Here is a 23670-nt window from a genome sequence, read left to right as displayed (position 1 = left end):
CAGCTGCTGGTGATGGGGTGTGATATGAGCATGTGGCAGTAGGGAGGCTGGCTGGTAGCCATATCAGGAAGCCTCTTTTGTGCTTTCTCAGTGGCCATTAAAGCTACTGACACCATTTAAATCTACATTTCATCTGCATTTGTATTTTCTTAACTTTTATGCTCTACTACTTGAATAAGAATGTTAAAGTTTATGATTATGAGATTATAAAGAACAGTACAGTGAGGTCCCAGGAAACACAGGCAGGAAACAAGGATGAGAGCAAGTATGTCTCTACTTTAACACATGCACCCTCCAGTAATCTCTGATGCCTAGCGTACAGACTGCAGTAACTAGCTGTGTCTGCTGCTGCGTTCATTTTACAGTTACTTTGCATTTCTCCTTTTTTCTCTTCTGTACCCAAGCCATGGTGAATAAAAGAACAGGGACTGAGGTATAAGATGGATTGGCTTCACTTTTGTAGAGCACAAACTCTCTTCTCTGGCTGATCAGATAAACAGGAGAAAATATGCAGACAGACCTGAAAACCTACAGTGCACCATGCCTTAAGTGCTCAGGATCACACAAGCTGTCCCAGAACTTCTTCCAAAGAGGAAGCTGTGGATAGATTACTACTGAAACAGTGCACTCAGCACAGTGTCTGGGATACTCCAAGTGTTGCTAAATATTAACTACCATCAAGTGTTCATCCAAAGCCAAAGCCAATACCAGACGAAGTCACAGTATCAAGAAGATGAAAACTAGAATGCTGTTCTTAAAATTTTAAATCCATACACATGTGCCGATGTGACCCACAGGAACACAGTGAGCCCTAGCAACTCTACTTGAGAACACAGGTTGTGTTTTAATGGTCTGTCTCTAAGTACAAGACATTTAGCAAGTTATGTTACTTCTCTAGGCTCTGCTGTCTTCACCTGGACACTGAAAGAGACAGCATGTACTTACTTTTCAGGGTTGAGAGCAGAAATAACTGAAAGTATACAGCCTAAGGCCATGTACACAGCAGGGATCTGGAATTTTAACTAATATTTGGCAATTTTCTCTGAAAAGGAAGTCTATATACATTTTATATTTTAGTCCAATTCTTTTCTGGACTTTTATAGATGAACAATTCTCTCCTTAGCAACAGTAAAGCGGTGAGAAAATGTCCAGAATAAGTGAAACTGGTAACAGTGTCTTCCATATGAAAGCAGAAGACAAAGTAGAATAAAAACAAGGCAAGTGGACCAGAATGTTTACCAGTCTCTTCCAATCATGAGATACAGACTTGAAAAGAAAAAAAAAAAGACTTATTTAGTCAAATTAAAAGATAAAATATTTCGCTGATGTAGAAAATAAAATTCCAGAAGCAAGGCTCTGTGTGTCCTCTATTGGGACAATTTCCACACTGATGTCAATGTGAGACCTTGTGGCAGCTCCTCCTGTGCAGAGGGCCTAGAGAGAGCCTTTTTTTCTTCTCAGGTTGAATTACTTAAGGAGAGGCAGACTCAGAATGACCAACAGCAGTGAGATATTGTATACTTTGCAGTATAATTATCTTAATAACTTGAATGGACATAGGAAAGCGAATGATCAAAATCATGCATCTACACTGGTAGCAGTGTTACTGCTCTGGATGGAGCATATTAAACTACAGATGGAGTGTGTGAAAAATAGCTAAATATGAACGATTTCCTAGTTAAACGTAACATTAGAACTCCGAATCACTCAGATGTTCTTAGAGACCATCATGAAGAAAAAGATAGTCTAAGAGAAAGCTAGAAATGCCACGAGATAACTGGACAACTATTCACACTCCCCCTGTAAACAGCGAGAATTGGCACAAAGGGTTGCCAGTAAGATCTTATTCATACCCAGTGCAAAGCAGTTATTAAGCATGCACAGCCACGCACAGCTTCTACTGGTTTCTGTGTTACTACTGTGCTAACAAAACCCTTACCGTATGGTGAGCTCCAATATTTGAGCAAGTCTATCATGAAGCAAATTTGCCTGCAAAGTAGAAAAAAAAAATGTTAAAGATTTCTTGTTTTCCAGCCACCCAGGAGACAAAGCACAACTGTAACTATGAGGCTGATAAACAGACGGTTTTAATGCTCTAATTTGCAATATCTATTGGAATTTACTATAGGCCTTTTCCCCACACCAACTCCTTTCAAGTTCTACAGCCACAAGTTGAAACACAAAAAAATACCCATAGCAAAATCACCAAGAACCACTGGAAACAAAACAAATCAGAACAGAACAGAAAGCAATGACTGTCATTTACCCAGATTAAGATCTGCCATGTCCATCAACATCACATAAAGAAATTCTTTAAGTTTAGTAGTTCTGCCTTCAGAGGCTGGAGCCATGATATGCCTAAAGCCTGCGTCCTACCAAAATGAGCTCCAAAGAGCAATTCCCCACCCACTGTCCACCAACGCACTCACTTTGGATTCACATTGTGCTGCTATTTCTTCAAAAGGTGCTTTCTGGAACTTCTCTATCACAAGACGCCTCTTTTCCTTTTCCTGTTCTTCCATTCCATTGGTATCTATAAGAGCCAGTTAAAGAAAGAGTGTCATAAAATATGCCAAAGACCATGGGGGCCAATGATGTATAATCCCTAACATAAGAGTGACTAAAAAGCTACTTTTATAGTGAAAAAAGCAAAATACATTAACATTCCTTGATTGTTCCATTTAATACTAGATAACACAAATATTTGGGAAAAAAAAAAAAAACCCTAAATCTAAGAGTTAAAGCTCTGAAACACAATGCCTACTTTCATAGAATTCCCAACTCTTACTAAGTAATACATACACAACAAACACACATAAAGATATACACATGCATAAAGCTACAAACACACATGTGTGCACGCACACATACTGACATACACAGGTGAGAACAGTAACTTACCAGAAATCAAAGGGCTACCAGGGCTTTTCTGAATAATTCTTTTATGTCTAACTATGCTGCCCTTGTACATACAGAGACACTAAATATTTGTTAAAGTGCATCTTGATCCCACTGAATAGAAAACTAAAATATAGCTGGGTCGTTAAGACCCAATGGGTCTGAGTCTTACAATATAAAGGGAAACTTTTTTATCTTAAGGCCATGATGGTCTGGACAAAGTTTGTTAGATAGGAAAGAACAAATGTCTAACTTGTTTATACCACTGTGTTTGCTTACGTGTTCATACATGTGAGACAATTTAAAAAGCTTAAACAACATATTTAAACAAAGGATCCATTTATATAGAGACCAATAATATTTTTCCTTTTCTTTCTTTTCATGTTGGATCTGCTTATCCTGTCATCTGAAAGAGTACCAAGGCGGAAATGAGATTTTAGGAGAGCTAAAAAGTGCTCCCCAGCTTACCAATTGCTTTCTTCAGTGCTTCAAAGGTGATTTCTTCAGTGTTGCTAACCTAAAGGGAGTGTAAGGAGAACAAAGTCAAGAAAAGTGAATATAATTAATATTCTTATCAACACACAAGTAACCTAAACATTTTCACAATTATTTTTTTCCTTCTTTTGTTTGGCTTGACCTGAGATTATATTCCAAACAGCAGATGATCTGCACTCCTTCCCTGGCCATAACAATGGCCTACTGCGGTGGCTTCCTGACTGCACATGGATGGGCATTAGCCCAGCAGAGTAGGCAGCACCTCCACACCCTTGGATAAGGCACGGCCTCCAGGGTCTGATGGGCCACACGACAGCCAGTGAATGATCTGTGCTTGGTAAGGGGAAGACGCTTTGAAGCAATCAAGGCTGATTACATTTTTTTAGTTATGTGGTATATAAGAACTAACCATTAAAGAGCCTTTATAATTTTAGTACTACAGGCAGGGTATAAATCAAGCATGAAATAACCTAAGATTTTAAATGGTTAGAAGAATGGGCTGCAGAGATGGCTCAGTGGTTAAGAGCCTTTGCTGCTCTTGCAGAGGACCAGAGTTAGAATCCCAGCACCTACATGGTGGCTCACATCTGTCCTTAACTCTTGTTCTAAGGGACCTAACACCCTCTTCTGGCCTCCTCTGGCACCAGGCATACATGTAGGCAAAGCATTCACACACACAAAAATAAATGAAGCTTTCAAGGAATTACTATATTGAGAAGTATTCACCCTAAAACAAGCATATGCTGGATTTTCTAAGGCACAACCACCAGTTTTTTACTTCCTATAAATACCCTTTACCTTGGTGCTCTCAGATCTCTTGCTTTGAAATATGTACAAAACTGTAAAATTAAATGTTTTATGATTTTTAAAAGTTAGTACTTTGTGATTAAAAAAAAATGGGCAGTGGTACTTTATAAGGTACCAAAACATTTCCATAAAGAATAATAAATGGTTACTATAGTATCTCTGAATAAAAGTTAAGCAATGATACGATACATGAGTACTTGCCTGGCACTTCGGTCATCCCTAATTTTAGCTCAGGAGCGTCTTTTGCTAAGTCTAAGGCAGCAAGACTAACGAAAGCAAGACTGCGTGTTCTGCACCTTAGCGTCTCTTAACAAAGGCTTTAGCTGGAAGTCAAGCAGCAAGAGTTCCGCTACCTCAGCTTTGCTACCGAGGGTCACATTTCTAGTTGCAGTCAGATTAAACTTTGGAATCTTCAGTTGCATTCTAGATATTTGGAGCAGACATACAAGATTAGGCTCTGGCTAGTCATTTGTACCTATGAGCAATCTAGCACTAGCATTTTTATGACGTAAACAAAACTCACTGTTCTCAGACTGGGCTAAATAGCTTCAGACTGAAAGAAGCAACCAAAAAACTATACACAGTACAGCACAAAGAACATGGGAAAAGTTAAAACGCCAGTATTCTTGTTATATTAACTTTTACTGATTAATGTTGAAATAAATATTTACCAGTAACTGGAAAATAGCTAACTGTATGAATTTCTCCTGCTCTTGCTATAAACTACTTAGTTTTGCCTATAAGGCAATTCTGTTCTGTCTTTTGGCATTTGAACAACTAATATACAAAAAAGCATATTCCCCTGAGTTTGAAACGCAAGTATGCTCAAGTAAATGATACTAAATTGTACTTATCAAACATCCAGTGTGTGATGTATGTGACTGAGGACCTTCAGCACACTGTCTTTGAAAAGCTAATGTATTAATGCACTTTTAATGTAATATTCGGAGAATCTTCCCCCTACAGTGTCTTCAAGTAAATATTTTTCAGCTTATTTTATAACAGACTGATTCTTTACAACAGTCTCAAGTGTCAAACACATTAATTTTAAAACAAAAAATAAGAAGAGATATAAAAACACAACCATTAGGCGCAAAGCTACACAGAGAAACCCTGTCTCGAAAAACCAAAAAAAAAAAAAAAAAAAAAAAAAAACCACAACCATTAAAACATACTGTATTCCTGATTAAAATTAAGTCTAGAAGCCAAGGCTCTAAGCAAATTTATTTCCTTGAAAGGGTAACAAGAGTAAGTTCACACTCATTGAAAGAGTGAGCAAGATACTCTTTACAAATAAGAAATGTATATATTAAAGTGGCTTTGAAAAATGAAGTGGACTTGGGGGGAGAGTTTTAACCTCTTCAAGTATTCCGTGTGCAAGCACATGTATGTGTGCACTTGGATGGAGAGTGCAAGCATGCTGAGGCCGAAAGTTGATATTGGGATGTCTTCTTCAATTGCTCCTCTACCTACCTTGTAGGAGCAGAGGAAGCCTTGTGTGAATATGTAAGGAATGGACGAAGTCCTAAGTGAAGGTGTACTACCAACAAAGACTAATGCCTCAGACCCCTGGGAATTGGCCTTCCTTGGGTCAGGCTCAGGAAACTGGCAGTGTGTGCAAAAAAACCTAGCAACTGAAGTTCTTCCTTCTAGATGACCACACCCTGAGACTGCTCCCCTAGCTAATGGCTGAGGTTCTGGGTTATTGTTTAGTTGGTACTGGTACTGCTCCATCAGTGAAAACACAGCCCACTCAATCCCAGCTTTCCTGTAAATCATACATCATCTATCTTCTCTTCACTCCCTCACTGTCCCAGTCAGGTTCCCATCTGAACAGCACTATCCTTTTTCTTCTGCATGTGTGTGTGAGCACATGTATGCAGAATCCCTTATGTGTGTAGGTCCACTTGTGTGCAGGTGTGGAAGCCCAAAGTTGATGTCAAGTATCTTCCTTGATCACTTTCATTATGGATGAGACAGGATCTCTTGGTGAACCCTGATTTCACCACTTCCAGTTAGCTAGCTTGTCCTAAAGATTTCGTCCCTGACTTCTGAATGCTGGAATCACAGGTTGTCACGTCTACTGGCTTTTATGAGGTACCAGAGAACCCAACTCTGGTCTTCATGCATACCTGGCAAGTGCTTTATCCACTCAGCCTTGTATCCTCTGTTCCACTTTCTTGTTTGAGACAAGGTTTCCTCACTGAACTTCAAGTTCACCATTTGGGCTAGGCTGACTGGTCAGTGAGCCTCCAGGACCTCCCCATCTCAGCACCTGGCTTTTCGTGTGGGTGCTGGGGATCCAGAAGGTATATCCTCCTGCTTGTATAAGAACTTTACCCACTAAGCTATCTCCCAAGCCCACTTTAATGCTCTTGAGCTCCACTAACAAGTGACTGATAAGACCAAAGAATTCTGTATAATGGAGACTTGAATAGCAAAGAAGATCTAAGTTGTTTATTCCCTGACTGACAGAGGTTAGAAGCTAAGGGAGTGAAAGCATGAATTCAGACAACTCAGTTTCCTACTTTCCTGTTTGGATATTTCTTTAATTATTTATATTGTATCAATGAGAAATAATGAAATAGCTGGGCAGGAAAACAATGTAAAAATCATGAAGAGGAAGCTAAGTTGGGAGGCTAGCATTTGTCACTTTTCGTTGGCTGTCAAAAATTCTTTGTGTCAATGCAGTGCCGAGAAGACTGGCTGGTTTTTCTTTCTATGACTCCGCAGAGTACTCTCCTGTGCTCTCCCTCTCCTGAAGCAGGAGGAAAGCATCAAAGGCATGACAGGGCAAGCAGCCACAGTCCTTGAGCAGTTCATGGAGATGGCTTAAGTCATATTCATAATAGCTAATATCCAAAATGACAAACAACTTTTCCTTACACAGGAACTTTTGAGGTGAGGATTTGGCCTCGTGGAGGTGCAGAAATCCATCTGCTTTTGTACTTTATACATTCATAATTTTTAAAAAATAAAAAGGACTTAGAGAACTTAAGAGATCATGCATAACATATCATACTTAAAGTAAAACAAAACAGCTTTGCTTCTGTTTTATAGCTCTTTCTGTCATACAGAACTCCAATGCAAAAATCTAATAATATATTAATTTTATGCATCTTGACTGACAGTTGAAATGAGTTCACAAAAATTAAAATACATTAATTTCTACTAACAATTTAGCTGACTTGGGGATAATTTAGATTTGTAATTTTTCCCATTTAAGGTGTGGAGGAAAATTTTTCTTCTAAATAATGACTACATTAAGACAGTTCTCCATCATAAACTTCCAGCAACTTACCACATCATCAGAAGGCACAATGTTGGGTAAAATGTCCACCTGAATAGATACAGTATCCACAATACTTTTTCTCCTAGAAAGACGATCTTCATCTGAAATGAAAATTATTTTCTTCTATTATTTGTCAGAAATGTTATGTTGCATTTTAGTCATATAACTATTTTAGATTGCAAGAAAATGTAGAAAGGTGAGTTTGGGGGTTATGCTCTTTCTAAACATTTAAAGCATCGTGTTCTCAACTTTCAACCTATTTTACTTAAATTGCAAAGTAATTGCTTTTGTTCTTTCCTAGGGTGCAGTACAATGTTGGAACTACATATAATTTGGAATGATTAAAGGTTAATCAGCACATCCACACTTAAACACATACAATCTCTTTGTAGTAAGAACATCCTCCAATGTAGTAAGAATCCTCCAATTTATTTTAAAATTGTATTGTATTTAGTGTGTGTGTGTGTGTGTGTGTGTGTGTGTGTGTGTGTGTGTGTGTGCCTGTATGCCAACACCTGTACTTTGGTGCACATATGGAGGTCAGAGTACAACTCAGAGAACCAGTTCTGTCATTCTATCATGTACACTCTGGATATCCATCTCAGAGCATCAGGCTTGGCAGTAAATGCAATTATCTGCTAATCCATCTCGCTAGCCTTAAGTCCTCTCTTAGCTAATTTGAAATATACACAATAACTAACAATGGTCACCATGTTGTGCAGTAAAAGATCAGAATTTAAGTCTTCCTATGGGACTGGAGGTAGTCATATGGTATTTGTTATGCCCCCCAATGTCCTCTAGATTCACTCATGTTGATACAGATGTGAAAACTGCTTGTTTTTCAGAATAGCACTGTACTGTATATGTACATCACTGTCAGGCTGATGGCACCTCAGCTGTTTCTGTATGTTAGACTTTGTGAATACCGAATGCTGAAGGGAACATGGTATGCAGACATCTCAAACACTGATTTGAATTACTCTGGGTGTGCTCACAAGTGGGACTAAGGGACCATATGGTAGTTATATTTTTAGTATTTCAGTAAAAAAAAAAATCTCAATCATGTTTTCCAACATGGCCATAATAATTTACAGTATCACAAATTATTCGAGCCATCAATGTGTAAGGCTCCTTTCTGGGTACTCTTGACCCTTGTCATCTTTTACTTTTGTGGTAGCAGCAAATCTAAGAGGTGATAAGATGGCATCTGAGTCTGGTGTTATTTATTGTGATTATAGGTATAAGGTTGAAAGTTTTTCACATAACTATAGGCCTTCTGTATACTTCTTTCAAGCACTGATAGAAAGTACAGGATTCGAGAACAGCTAATAACCATGGTTATATAAAGAAAAGGGAAAGTGCACTGTGCATCCCAATGCACAGAATCAGAGGCTTATTCAACCCCTGCTGGAATGTCAGGACCGCTATCATGCACTGTCATGCTGCACCTCTTTGGAAGGGCTCATTCTCAAGAAACCACTATGAAACAGCTGCCTACCCGTCTGTATGCCTCAGTCCTGATGGAAACAGTCCCTCTCTCTGAGTGTCAGAACCATGTGTGTACTTTTCATTGACTTCTCTCACTCAGAACTACATGAGGGAGAGGGTTTGGAAAGCATAGCTCAACAATGTTTCTTCTGTGGTGCAGATGACTATTTACAAGTGGTAACAATAACCAAATTGGTTCCTGTCCTACTCTCATTGACATAAGGGATCTACTTGACCACTAACACTCTGGGCTGTAGCAGGCACCCCAGGAGGTACTCTACAGATACCAGTGAGGCTGACCAGGAGTCAGGACCATGGCTTCTCTTCTGAATGCCAGTTAGTATCTCCAACTTCTAATTCATCACTACAGAAATCTTCATCTTTCTCACCTACCTAGACTCTTACCAGTGATAACTTTCTAATGTATCTTCCTAATGCACCGCTCTTCTTTCCCTGCTAGTGGAGCTGTTTCTGAAGTAAATAACTTTCTGTCCTAGCTATGACTTATAAACAGCTGTACAGCCTACTGACTAATGCACAGCTCCCTGAGATTTCTGTGTCACTGCACAAATTATGATGTATGCATAAGAGAGAGAGACATGGAAGAAGCTGCACACATCAGGTTGACTGCCTAATCACCCAATGACAGCAATGTCAAGACACACCTGTACAAGCAGTACCACCAGGGAAGCCTTTGTTTAGAGTACCAGTAAGCATAGAGTAACTTCAGAATTTAGCAATACTCCCTTTGGAATTCATTCAGCATGCAGTGTGATTTCATTCTACTTCCTAATCATCTCCTTTAAGAAATACTACAATTCCCCGACTGGGTGTCATGTTAGAACCAAATTATACAATGAACCAAACTTCTGTCCTACATAGCTAGAATAATATTAGCAAAGGTGTTCAACCACCTGTGCTTTGTGGCTCAGGAGAAACCACACTTAAGGAGGAAATACTGAAACCTTGCTTTATGTAAATCAGAACCTCTGCTTGCTTTGGCTTCTGTTTGCAGAGCTGGAACACTAGAGCTACTCACTAATTACTACATGGGACAGTGACCTCTAATGACTCCAGATAAAGCACTGTCGAGTCACCATATAGCAGTATTTAGTGCACACTGGTGTATTCACTAGTCATTCAAATTCTAATTTGACTAAAAAGAAAAACGCAATACATGCTCAGCTAATACTTGCTCAGACACCAGTGGTCAGCAATTTCAGGCAGGTCACCATTCTTTCTCTAGAACTAGCTGTTCCACTGTTCATCTGGCTTTGCCATGAGATTGTAATCCTTGAAGACAGTGCCCACACTTTAACACCTTTTCATTATCACCTCCCTCAATGCCTAACATAAGTAGGCCTGATCAGTTAAGAAGCACTCCAAACTAGTAATCCTACCTCAGCCTTCTGGGTGCTGGGATTACTGGCATATGCCACCACACCTGGCCTTCTGCTAATGTCTTAGTATTTCCATTCTCCCAAGAAAAGGGTAAACAAAAATGCAATCTCTATCATTTTGGAGTCAAATGCTCTACCACTAAGCTATATCCCTTGTTGTCAGGCAGGCCTTAGAGTGGTGCATGGGTTGGTCTCATAGTCATAAGCCTCAAATGAAAGATGGTGATTATTGCTCAGTGCTGACGAGGATCATTCTGAATGCATGCAAAATCTTTGATCTCATTAAAAATTGTGAACTCAAATAAATTATTAAGCATTTAAAAGAGCACAGTGACAGTTAAATTCAGTGTGCCATTTAATCGAATTACTTACTATCAATCACACTATCCTCATGTGTGAAAAAGAAAATGCTATGTTCTTCACCAAGCTAGTGTAAAGATTAAGTAGGAATATGAATACAGTGCTGCTCTCAATGCAAGGCACAAAATATGATAAATGGAGCTAATATTACAGTGGTGGCGGGTGGTGCATGCTATTCAACACACTAAAATATATTTGCTTTTACTTTTGTTTTATTGCTCTGAACTGCCCATAATTTTCAAAATCAACAGTAGACAGCTATTACACAGAAAAAAAAGTAATAATTGAGTATAACCGAGTATTCCATAAAATATCATTCTTAGGACTCCTGCATGAGAGAAGGTCCACACACTAACTAATTTAAAAACATCAGTTTTTATAAATCAAAAAAGTCTATTTGTACTTAGGAATTTCTACCCAGGCATATAATTGATTATGCCCGGCAATATTCAGAAGTCTCTTAGCTTGTGATAAAGAGACACTGAGGAAGAGACTGTAGCTTGTCTGAGGGGGAAGAAACTAAAAAGAGCAAAAGTCACATGTGAAAATAAGTACCAGTACTCTCCTTGAAAACTACACTTACGGCAACAGGGAGCAGGAAAGAGGAATAAAGTACATGTGGAGAGGAACACAGAGCAAAGTAACAGCTAACAACAGGCACGTCAACACAGCCCACAGTTCTGTTTCTAAACAATGCATCCAGGGAGTGGTTTTCCTATGGGAAGGCAGGCTTTGGACAGGGCAGGCTCCGCCAGGGGGAGTTACCTTTGCATTTCTGCCTGGGTTTATGAGACTCTGGGCCTGAAGGAAGGACAGCTAAAGCCAAAGTAAAATTATTTAATATTTTAAATGCTTACCCCTCCCTCCAAAAAAAACAAAACTTAAATTAGAGTTCTAACATGGCTTAATTTTTTTGCTTTGTTGTTGTTTTGTTTCATTTTTATTTAAAGAAAAAGTTCTTACTATGTAGCCTAGGCTGGCTAAAGCCTGCTATGTAGCCCAGGTTAGCTTCAGACTGGTGACAGCTATATATAAAGATTATACTACTTTTGGTAACTAATACATAAAATGATCTGACTGGAATCAAAGTTCTTTTTATACAGCAGTGATATCTATCTTAAAAGGAAACTACTTCTTCCACCAATGTAACATTCATTTATACATTAACTGAATATGAGAGTACAAGAAACTGATTTCAATTTTTAGAACAAAACTTAAGTGCAAGATATCATGTAATTTGTCTTCAAATACACTGGCATTATTTTTAAAAAAAGAAAAAATACACATAAAAATTGGGCAGGTTTCTTTTCAGAAATGGTCTGCAGTCTTTCAAATGACAAGGGTGCAACAGTACTGTTTCATGATAAAAGACTTCATTTTGCTTCTCTGTTTAAGAAACACTAAAGTATAAAACATATGAACAAGTAATAGATTAAAATAACAGTAAACCCACCGGGCGGTGGTGGTGTACACCTTTCATCCCAGCACTTGGGAGGCAGAGGCAGAGGCAGGTGGATCTCTGTGAGTTCGAGGCCAGCCTGATGTACAGAGCGAGATCCAGAACAGGCTTCAAAGCTACACAGAGAAACTCTGTCTCGAAAAATCCCCAAAAAACACAAAACAAAACAAAACCCAACCACTTGATTTCCCTATGGTAAATTCCTATCAGTAAGTCCTATTTCCTATCTACATCTTTAGAGAAAGGTTTCTAAAGCAATATTAAAAAGTAGAAAGAACTTAAAATAGCTTTAAAAAGAGATAAAAGATAAAACAAACAAAACCAAAACAACTAATGAGGGGCTGGAGAGATGACTCCTGGTTAAAAGCACTAACCGCTCTGCAGAGGACCTGAGCTCAGTTCCCAGCACCCACATGGTGGCTCACAACCATATATAACTCTAGTTCCAAAGGTTCCAGAGGTTCCAAAGCCTTCTTCTGGCCAGCATGAGCATTGTATAAACATGGTACACATGCAAGCAAACACTTATACACATACAATTAAAAGTAACCTTTAAAAAGTAAACCATGGTATAGCAGTATACCTACAAAACTAATCTTCACTCCCCATTGCATGGCAGGAAGTTTACCGAACATACCTGTCACCTGTGGCACATAAGGAACTGAGAGCCTCTCCACACTGTATCCGCTTCCCCCCAGAGACTCTGCAATCTTGTTGGTCAGAAAATATAAACTTTTGTCATGCTTCTCTAAAGATTTTGGAAGCCTGTCAAGTTGATAAAAAAAATAACAATCATTCAATATTGATTCCTGGGCAAAAGTAAGTAAAACAGCAAGGACTGGAACAGTAAAGGTCTCAACATTTAGAGAGAAGCACAAGTTACCTGGGGATGATAGAAAAGTCCACATGTTTTAAGTGACCAAGTCCCTGCTGTTAGGACTCTTTTCCTAGTCATACCTCATGAGTAAACTTAGCCTTGTCACTCTGCTAATGTCTGAACATTACTGAACATTAAAGGATGAAGGACACTAGACTCAGTTTTTATTTTTTACACTAAGTAAAATGTAAGGAGAGAGAAAACACAGCTAAGGGTGACTGTAAAGCCCAGGACCAGCATGGTGACAGAAAGCCCACACCCAGTCACAAGAGGTGCCCTGCTCTCTTCCCATTGAGGTTATTATGTGTGCTGGTGCTTTCAATACTGAGACGCCTGCCCATGGAGCCCAAAGTGTGAATCAAGTGTTATCAATGTGCTTTTTCCCGTGGAATGCCAGGAAGACAGTATAACAAATGAATTTGTTTTTGTTTCTGACCCACAATTTTGTGTTATGTTAATGAAAATTTTCAACAAGAAAACTGTACTGTTACAGGAGTGTTCATTTACATGAGAACACACAGCAAAACAATGCCACAATTAAAAAATATATTATGACATTCTAAAAAGGGAGATAAACTTTGTATTTTCAGGAATGTATGCCTGTCTATAACTATAGAGTGAAAGTACTTTACTATGTACTTTCCTATGAAAAGGTTATATGAATTAAATGACAGAAATGACACAATTATGATAATAACAAACCTAGAACAATAGTTACTCCTTTGTAATCATTATCAACTAGTCTTTCTCTAGCCAACCTTCCCTTCAAACATAAAGAATCCACATACATGCACTTATCTCTGAAAATATGCTCTGGTAGAAAATAAGGGGCTTCCATAGTTCGAGTTTCAATCACCTGAAATCAAGCCAACAGAAAACAAAATTGAAATTAAAAATCTTGCTTCTTAAGACCTTGCAGTGAACATTTATAAAATAACTACAAACAAAACCAAAAAAAAGAACCTTTAAGCATTTATATGGAACACCACAAGTCTATCTTTGACTTCAAACTAGGTTCCTTTTGTTTTCACATGATACTAAAGATTCAACAGTTATTAAATGTCTAATAATAAAATATATGAAGTAAGTAAACATGATGTGTTACATCTGCTCAAACATACAATGAAGAAACAGAGCACATATTTTCTCAAAACAGACTTTGGAATCCCTCCACACGCTACTTCCCCCACTGTGTGCTCAGTAGTTGCTCAGAGCCCAGTGCCCTGGGGAAGGTAACTCTTAAAGAGTCCATTCCACTTAGACAATACCCATGCCTCAAATGCATAAATGAGCTGTAAATGAATGAATCAGTTTGGCTCTTAAGAATGCACCCAAGCCGGGGCTGGAGAGATGGCTCAGTGGTTAAGAAGAATGCACCCAAAACTCTACAAGATGTGCTTCAAGTTCTCATAAAAATGAGGTTCTCTGAAAAAGGCTTTCAATGGTGGCATGTTTCTGCCACATTAAATTACGGATTCTGAAATATATATGAAATCATATCAGTAAGTGGAATGACCACTGAAGAAAGTTAAACATCACTGAAAGATGATAAAAATCAAAAATGGTGCATTAATCTTTCAACTCCAGCTCTGCCTTAGACTGTACAAACAACAATTAACTGAAGAAAGCTTAAAATGACAAGATTCACAATGGCTCAATGGGAGAGAAGAAAACTATTCAACAATGACCCTAAAAACTGTAACAACTAAAACAGACAATATTAACTGTACTTTTGACTTAGAACCTCATTATTTTTGAGGAACCATCTTAATTTTATTTTGCAGAATTATTTTAATTATATATAATGAATAATATATTTAAAAGTTAGAAAAAAATGACTACTCAAAAATTAGCTGGTTTTACACAAAACTCAGGTTTAAGAACTTTTCTAAGTCTCTCACCTTGCTAACATGCTGACAGAATGCTGGAACGGCTATCATCTGACTCACAAAGTTGAGATATGCTGCAACCAGTGCCATGATTCCACAACGATGAAACATTGGCAGGTTATCTTCATTGATAATTGCGCTGTCCTTCAGTAGAAAATAAACACATTTGAAAGATCAAGTTTTCACACTCTGTCAGCATATTCTCCATGAATATACTGGAAAACTGAAGATAGTTTGGATAGCTGGCAAAAACACATGGTGTGTATGTGTGGGTCTGTGTGTGTGTGTGTGTGTGTGCACACTCAACTCCAACTAAACAATGCTACATGTATAATAATTATTTAATGATCACCCTATCCACTAGACTGGAAGTATAAGGACTTTTTCATCATGTGCTGAAAGGTCTTGAATGACTTTCAGCACACAGTTGCTCACTATAATTGAATATATAACCAAAAACCTTGCTAACCAAAATTCATGTTCTTGAATAATCATACATCTCTATAAGTGATATTTGCTTCACTAAAAAGAAATTTTTCTTCAGTGGACAGTTATAAAAACATACCTGTAAAGCAATGGCCAGTCGAATGAGGTCAATAACCACCTCTTCATTGGCTAGTTCAATAGTTATAAGAGCCAGAGATGTATAAAGGAGCTCATAGTTTTTCTGAACATTGTCTTCCTCTTTGCAGCCCAGATATATGTGCCTATATAGCTGTTGTCCATTCTGAAAGATACAGAAAGCAATACTTCTCTATGTTAACAATGTAGTCTAAACAAGAGCAATGATTACACAAAGTAAATTGGTGTTCTCTAGAGCATTTGCATCATTTAAAGGTATTACACAGGAATCCCTGATAGGGGCTGCCACGGAGAAATGGACATTGCACAGCATGATGCACATGCAAGCATGGTTACAGCAGCATTATTTAATGGCATCCCAACAGGAACCAGCTCAAAAGTCTGCCAACAAATAACTTGCATTATCTTACAACACACACATAATATCAACAATATATATAAGATGAATTTTACCAAAACACCACTAAATTGAAAAAAAGAATATAAAAGAACATATGATTTATGGCTCTTTTCATTCAACATACAAAAACTAACAAAACTAAATAATATTATATAAATTCCAAACAATAATTTCCTCTAAAAAAAGAGTATTGACTTAGAAAAATAAGGTGCATAGGGTACTTTTGGTTATACTATTGTTCACTTTAAAATAGGTAAAGTAACAATGCATATGCATGTACATTTCATACTAAACAGTTTTTTCCTAAATTAACATGAGCACTTTTGCAAGATGAGGCACTGTGGGCTGAACTGTGGTGGGACACTGAATGGGAGCAGCTATTCTCTACATAGGGCTCAGGAGGAATGGGAGATGAAAAGATGCTGCCAAGTTTAAGGGCTAAGGCTTTGCTGACTGAAAATTAGTTGCAGTATCTAGGATGCTCCTAGGATACTGGGCGGGATTGTCCTAGACTAAGTATACCATGAGGCACAAATGCCTGACACAATGCTGGAGGTAAGCATTGTCCATGCTGATGAATCTGCTTTTCTTCTGCACAGGGATATAGGACACAGTTTTGTTCTTTACATTTTTGTAGAAATTTCTGTAAATTGTTAGTTAAGGTATCACATGAAAGCCAAACAAAATAAATGGAAAGGTAAATAAAAAGTGTGGCAAATTATCGAAATTAATTTCAAAGAAGAAAAGATGTGAATAGATTATTTCTAAATTAGGAACAACTAAGAATGGTTTACACTAAAGAACTCAGCAGGATGTATTTCTGTGTACTCATGTGCATGTGGTAGTAATAATTAAAGAAGTCATGAACTTGCAAGGAAGAGGAGGGAACAATAGGAGCTGGAGCAGGAAAGGGAGGGGTGGAAATGATAAATACAGCACTCCTGCATCAAATACTTAAATTAAAAAAAAGGTGTACCAGGTAAGTCATTTAAAACTTTTAATCAAAGCACAAGTTTGAGAGAACATCTTCCAGATAGTGGACCAGGAATGGTGCAATAGTCTATCACTCACAGAACCTCAAGTCTAGCAAAATCAAGTGCAAAGAAATATTACTTTTACTACTGTTGAAACAACAACAACAAAATGAATCCAGTTTCAGTGTATTCATGGCCATCATATATGTGTGTGTGTGTGTGTGTGTGTGTGTGTGTGTGTGTGTGTGTGTATACATACATACACACAACTCTCCAAATTATCAATTGAGTTTTCAAAATTCATTCATGGCTAAAAATTCCTTAGCTATTTGGGACAAATTTGATAAATGAGTAATACTGAGAAATACGTAAAACCAAGAAATAGAAGGAATAAAATCTTATTTCCATGTTTCTGGTGAATATACAATAAAGATGAACTCAAAAGAATTAACTTTATTGAAGGAATCTAATTAATTAATTAATGCTAATTTGAAGCATGACATCAACATAATGACAGAGACAGTGACATTAAAGATGGTGATAGAACCAAATGTCCTGCTCAAGCTTTGGATGACTTATAAACTACACAAGAAGCTTGATCAATTTACAAGACACCACAGTTCCCTAAACTCACCCATGTGTTAAAGCAGACATCATGCCTAACTCATTTCCTAAACAATATACAGAACAATGCCTAACAGGCAGCAAACACTAGTACAGTTATTCATTCACTAGACAGTGGATGAATTGAAGCAGTCTATACAAGAGCTGCTAAAGTAAAACCAGTATATGCATATTTGGTTCACAAGGATGGCAGGGCAGGAATTATGAGGATACTCATATCCCTTCAAGAGCCTACAAACACAGGTTCTAGAAGTCACAGTTGGGGCTGTGGTCATTTAAGGCAGGCAGAAGTTGGCAGTGAGAAGTCTTTCACTACAAATTCTATGGCTTCATTTTAAGCCTACAGATCAATATAAAACCATCTGACAATTTAAAGGGCTACAAGTTACATTTCAGACACCTTTAAACAATGACCTTACCTTTTTCATGAAGCTTGTATCTTGTCTACAAATTTTTTCTCTTTTTATCTTCAAGTCAGCCACATCTGGTATTATTCTAGAAACAATATATCAATAATTTTTAATGAATACCACATTTGGCTATAATACCTTGTATTTTGTGGAGGATTATATTTGAACTCAGGAGTTTGAAAGGTGACACTCACATCTACATTTACATTTTAAATGTGTATATGAAATGGTATTACTGGATTACCATGCTTAACTAAGAATTATATCATCTTCATTCATAGTGCTTAAAGCAAAACAGTTTTTAATCAATGTAAATAGTAATTACTAGATTAGCACTCTGCAGAGCAGATTGAATGACTCCAACATATTATTTTAAAACATATTAGTAAGTCATTTGACACCAAGCAAACAACCCCCCGCACCCCCACACACACACCCACAGATGTCAACGCACTGTTGGAGAAAACTGAAAGTTCTCATGCAGCACAGCGAATCACCTGATGCCTCGGAGCTTTGCCCTATTGTCATGGCGATCCATGAGGTTGTGCATTACTTCCAAGACTAACTGCCGCAGCTCATAATCTTCCATGAGGGATGGGGATAACAGAGGGTCCAGAAATGACCCGGGCAGTGCAGTAACAATCGTCTTGGCTTTGTATCCAGAAGTCACCTAAATACAAGGGGGAAATTAACAAATGATGGTCTCATGAGTCCTTCTTAGGCAAAATTCTCACATTATTATTTTTTAATCACAAATTTAGGGAATCAGAAACTATGGACACAATCCTGAAGAACTATATAAAGGAAACCTGAAAGGTAGTCAGGATGTTATTATTTTAAGAGCGTCATTTGTAACAAGAATAAGATGAACAGCACACATCTGGTATATGGTCCTATGTGCAGGCTCAACTGCAAGCATGGCCCATCTTTCAACTCTGTCATACCACATTCTGTGAGTCAGGCTAATACTCCGCTTCCACAGAGAAGGCCACGGCACAGGCAGGGTGAACCATATAAGGATCGTGGGACAGATACAGGGAGAGCAGGTGGAAAGTCTGACCCTGCAAACTACTGTTTTAAAGGAAGCCACTGGGGAAAAGGACATATTTTCAATTTGGAAAATTGGATTTTGTTACTCGATTTGACATTCATGATAAAATTTAAACTTCTCCAATTTTCAAACTTTGAAGGAGAATATATGTAAGTGCTATTAAACATTTAAAAACCACACCACAGAAGACTTCACAGACACCAGGAGTCACAAAGTTGACTTAGGATGAAAAGCATGGAGATATATTCATACTTATAGAATTTGTTTTCTATAAAGAATTAGAGCCAAATCTTAGAAACTTTTATAAGGAAAGTGAATCAACAGTGTTTAAGTCCTTGGAATATGAAGACGTTTTTAAGGAAGACACAACAAATAAAAAAGGCAAGTGGGAAAGGATTGACAAATATCACTGCAGGTGAATTTAAAATCCTATATAACAAGCACCAGGCAGAGAATTAAAACCGAAACCAGATTCTTCTGTACCTAAGTAGGAAAAACAGAGTATAATACCACTTATAAAAAGGTCTCTCAAATGAACTTCGAAGGTCCTGGTTGGAAGGGTACACATTTCAGAGAACCAGTCCCTACTTTGTCCTGATATCTTTTTTTTTTTTTTTGGTTTTTCGAGACAGGGTTTCTCTGTGTAGCTTTGCGCCTTTCCTGGGACTCACTTGGTAGCCCAGGCTGGCCTCGAACTCACAGAGATCCGCCTGGCTCTGCCTCCCGAGTGCTGGGATTAAAGGCGTGCGCCACCACCGCCCGGCTGTCCTGATATCTTAATCAATGGCAACACCAGCTGACATGGCAACATGAATGGGGAAAATCTCACAAAGCTGCACCCCCCTAAAAGAACAGCTACAGGGAATTAAAGACAGTTGAGAGAGGGAGAATTAATCTTCCACAGAGATGAGCCCCCTAAATTGTTATCCGTAAAACATATAAATACAAGCAACAATAAATGGACTCAGCAAGCTGCACTTATGCATTTACTTGCAAACATATAAAACAATAATAATTAAAGAATAAGAGTCCATGAATTTGAAAACAAGGAGGAAAGGAGGGGTTGGACGGAGGGGGGAAATTATGTAATTAAATTCAAATTTAAGAAAGAAAAAAAATGAGCATATTTAGCATACAGTACCAGAGGACCTCTTTTTGTTGTTGTTTTTTGTTTGTTTGCTTGGGTTGTTTTTTTGTTTTGTTTTTTGTTTCCTGTTCTCTATTGTCACTCTAAATTGAAAAACACTCTTAACAAGAAGCCATTGTCTGGACAGTATGTAGAAAGCACTATGGATTTTTATATCTGAGTTCCAGTGTCTAGCTCAGTGACTGGGGAACCTCCTCAACTCTGTCCACCTAACTCTTTTGAGTTTAAGTATCTCTAGATTCAAAATGGAAGTCATTTCTGGCTTCTGTAAGCTTGATCATAATGAAGATCAAACAAAATGACAGGACAGGCAAGCACTGAACAGTGAGAAGATGGCAGAATAGAAGATAAGGGAGAGACATTCACGTGAACAAACCACAGAAATAACCAGAGTCTGAAGCTGGCGGTGACATCACTCTTTTCAGTAATTTAAGGTATGTTCATCTCTTACAACTCCTTACCATAAGCAAAGACCTCAGCAACATTATCTGAATCCTCCTGGTTCCCAAATCCCTGAAATATACAAAGCATTGGCATTACTAATTTACATTTATATTAACTTCATCTACTTAAAATACCTTTTTCTGATTTAAAAACTTTATTCTTACTGGCTAAATAGATTTTATTCATTTTTATAATTTCTTATGCCATGACTCACTTTATGCACTAAAATAAATTTCATATTAATTAACATAGATATATGTTAAAAAATTTATTATAACAAGAAAATTCAAGTTATTGGGTCTTTAAGAACAACACAAATTGATGTGCTGATACAAAGATTAAATCCTCCAAGTACAAGTGACTCAAGAATGTGCAGAAATGCCAACTGTCCTCCATGAACACAACAGTGACAGGAACGTCAACTGTCCTCCGTGAACACAACAGTGACAGGGATTACATGAGATGGAAATGTTATTTTCATTGGTCTGAACATCATACTTGGAACACAGGTATCAAATTCTTACATTATTCCCCATAAAAAGAGAACTGTAGTAATTATTGTAAGAATAGAATATCCTTTAGTTGACTTTTACTCTTTGTGCCATTGATAACCCCCCTCTCTTTATTAGTTCTTCTGGCCACCACTCTTATCCATTTACTATTAAGAAAACACATTCACCCATGATACTTACAGTCCTATCCTACTTTCTCCAGTGGATAGTGTCTTTTTAGCACTTACTTGACTATACACATTGATGGCTATGATATGCTAAACATGTATAAATATGCAGTGATCCGGTAGTCACTATTCCCATCTCCTTAAAAGTTTAAAGACATTTGTTGATGAAAACCCAAGAGTTATATATATTTCTAAGGCATAATGAGAGCATTTTAACACATTAGCTAATGTTTTAGTATATTACCAAATTACATCTATAAGGAGGGATCATTATCATCCCAAGTTAGTATTCCTGATTCATTAACAATGTTTTTCAAGTTTTCAGGAAGCCTGAAGTTTCATCCTACATATGTGCAGACACACAATGCACAGGACAAATAAATCTTCCATTTCATCAATAAAAGAGTTAAGAAAATGAGAATTTATAAGTTAAAAATAATTCAAAAAATATGTAAGCACTGATTTAATAGATATGTGAGCACTGATTTAATAGCCTAATGATCTAGTACCAAGGAAAACACTGTTGCTTTTTATTACTTGAAGTTTAAAAATACTAACACTTTCTTGAGTTAAAAACACATAATCCAATACGGAGTTCATTTACATATGAGAACATACCCTAGTTGACTGATATCCAAAGTATGAGTGGATGTTCCAAACACAGGCACTTTTCCCATGATGAACATCATGATCTCTGACCTCTGATAGTCTGGTAAATTACTTCCAAAAAACCCTACAAATATATGAAGACAAATTTCACAAACTGAAAAGTGGTAATTTTTCCACATAATTCAAAACTAATTTAAAATTATTTTCTGTGTATAGGCATTATTGCCTACATGTATGTCTGGGTACCACTTGCATGCTTTGTACCCAAGGAGGCCAGAGGAGGGCATCTGAAGTTACATATGGTTAGCTTCCATGTGGGTACCGGGACTTGAACCTGGGTCCTCTGGAAAAACAGTCATTGTTCTTAACCTGAGCCATCTCTCCAGCTCACAAAGTTGTATTTTTTGCTTGTTTTTGAGACAGGGTTTCTCTGTATAACAGGCCTGGCTGTCCTGGAACTCGTTTTGTAGACTAGGCTAGCCTCCTACTCACAGAGATGTGCCTGCTTACCAGGATTAAAGGCATGTACCACCACCACCCGGCTCAAAGTTTGTATTTTTTTAAATAACGCTTTCAATAGATCAAAACAATGACTGTGTTCAAACTACATGTAATGCTAAATAAATTATAATTTCTTCTATTCAACATCATATATAATATAAATACTAGGTAAACTTCTGCTGGCAGTTTTTAGGAAACTTTTATTTGCAGATTGTGAACCTAAATCCCACTGCTAAATCAGTAATTATCCCATTCTGTCTGGTAAATACCAGAAATATTCATTTCCTCAAACAGTATACCATATACACTCTGCATCTAATGGCCTTTGCATTACTCCATATGCAGAGTAATACCCATCTGTATATTACTCCAGGTAATCCCTAAGGGACAGAACTTCACAATAACCTTCTGAGACTCAGTACTTGCTTTAATTTCCTCTCAGAGAAATGAGAATAAAAATATTAAAACAAGTTAATTAGGGCCCAAGCACCAACTGCCAAATGAAAGAAGTAAGTGTTGGAGCTTCAGACTGACTGTTGTGTTATCCTGGTGAAGGCTGGTGAAAGTAAGCAAGTGCAGACTGTGGAAGAGTATGCATGAGAACAGAACATCTACGTGGTCCTGGAGGGGCTTCTCAATGCTTACTGTTTGCAGTGGAGAGAACTGCAACTCTGTCATAGAAAAACAGGACTGTAACTTAGTGAATTACCAGAATTGGAATTGCCAAGGAGAAGTGCAAGCATGTACCTCTGCAGTAGAATATATCACGTATATAGTGTTCTACCCAGAAATGTACAACCTGATTTAATAATGACAGAAGATCAGATTAAACCAAATAAGGAGTGTCTACTGAAACAAACAACACAAATAGAAATAGAGGGAGACTTCGTTCTTGAGAAATGACCATGCCATAATGGAAATCCAGACAAATAAAACTAAGAGAGATTATAACTACATGCAATGTATGACTCTAGAGTGGATTCTGGACCCAAAGAAAAAAATGCTACAAAAACCATTATTGGTTCAATTAACAAAATTGAACTATGGAAGGTTGATTAAAAAATATATACATAATAGTGATGCTTACCAATTTTGAAAACTTTGGTTACATAAAACAAACTTTATTCTATGGAAAAAACATACTTAAGAATTTAGTGGTAAAGGAAAAATTAATTTTCTTCAATGGAATCTCACTGGGTATATTAACCACACTTAAGGGCAGGCCCAATGCCCAGCAGTAGATGGCTAACACATAACAAACTCAATAGTATTTTTGTAGACTCT

General features: G+C 37.5%; 1 protein-coding gene across 3 annotated transcripts in view; it reads right to left on the bottom strand.

The window, feature by feature from the left end:
- Nucleotides 1-23670, bottom strand: part of Efr3a (EFR3 homolog A) — a 91764-nt gene that overhangs the window by 4565 nt on the left and 63529 nt on the right. For all 3 annotated transcript variants that reach the window (XM_052747910.1, XM_052747911.1, XM_052747912.1), the window contains 12 exons: nt 21895-22009; nt 20615-20666; nt 18453-18625; nt 17965-18040; nt 15531-15692; nt 14978-15109; nt 13865-13932; nt 12837-12964; nt 7502-7593; nt 3367-3415; nt 2430-2533; nt 1940-1989 (listed from right to left, as the gene is read on the bottom strand). In XM_052747910.1, the coding sequence (XP_052603870.1) occupies nt 1940-1989; nt 2430-2533; nt 3367-3415; nt 7502-7593; nt 12837-12964; nt 13865-13932; nt 14978-15109; nt 15531-15692; nt 17965-18040; nt 18453-18625; nt 20615-20666; nt 21895-22009 (1201 nt within the window). The remainder of the gene's footprint in view (nt 1-1939; nt 1990-2429; nt 2534-3366; nt 3416-7501; nt 7594-12836; nt 12965-13864; nt 13933-14977; nt 15110-15530; nt 15693-17964; nt 18041-18452; nt 18626-20614; nt 20667-21894; nt 22010-23670) is intronic.

The sequence above is a fragment of the Peromyscus californicus genome, unplaced genomic scaffold (genome assembly GCF_007827085.1).
Source record: "Peromyscus californicus insignis strain IS unplaced genomic scaffold, ASM782708v3 Scaffold_20__1_contigs__length_68692818, whole genome shotgun sequence".
Taxonomy (NCBI): domain Eukaryota; kingdom Metazoa; phylum Chordata; class Mammalia; order Rodentia; family Cricetidae; genus Peromyscus; species Peromyscus californicus.
This window is presented reverse-complemented; position numbering and strand designations above follow the sequence as displayed.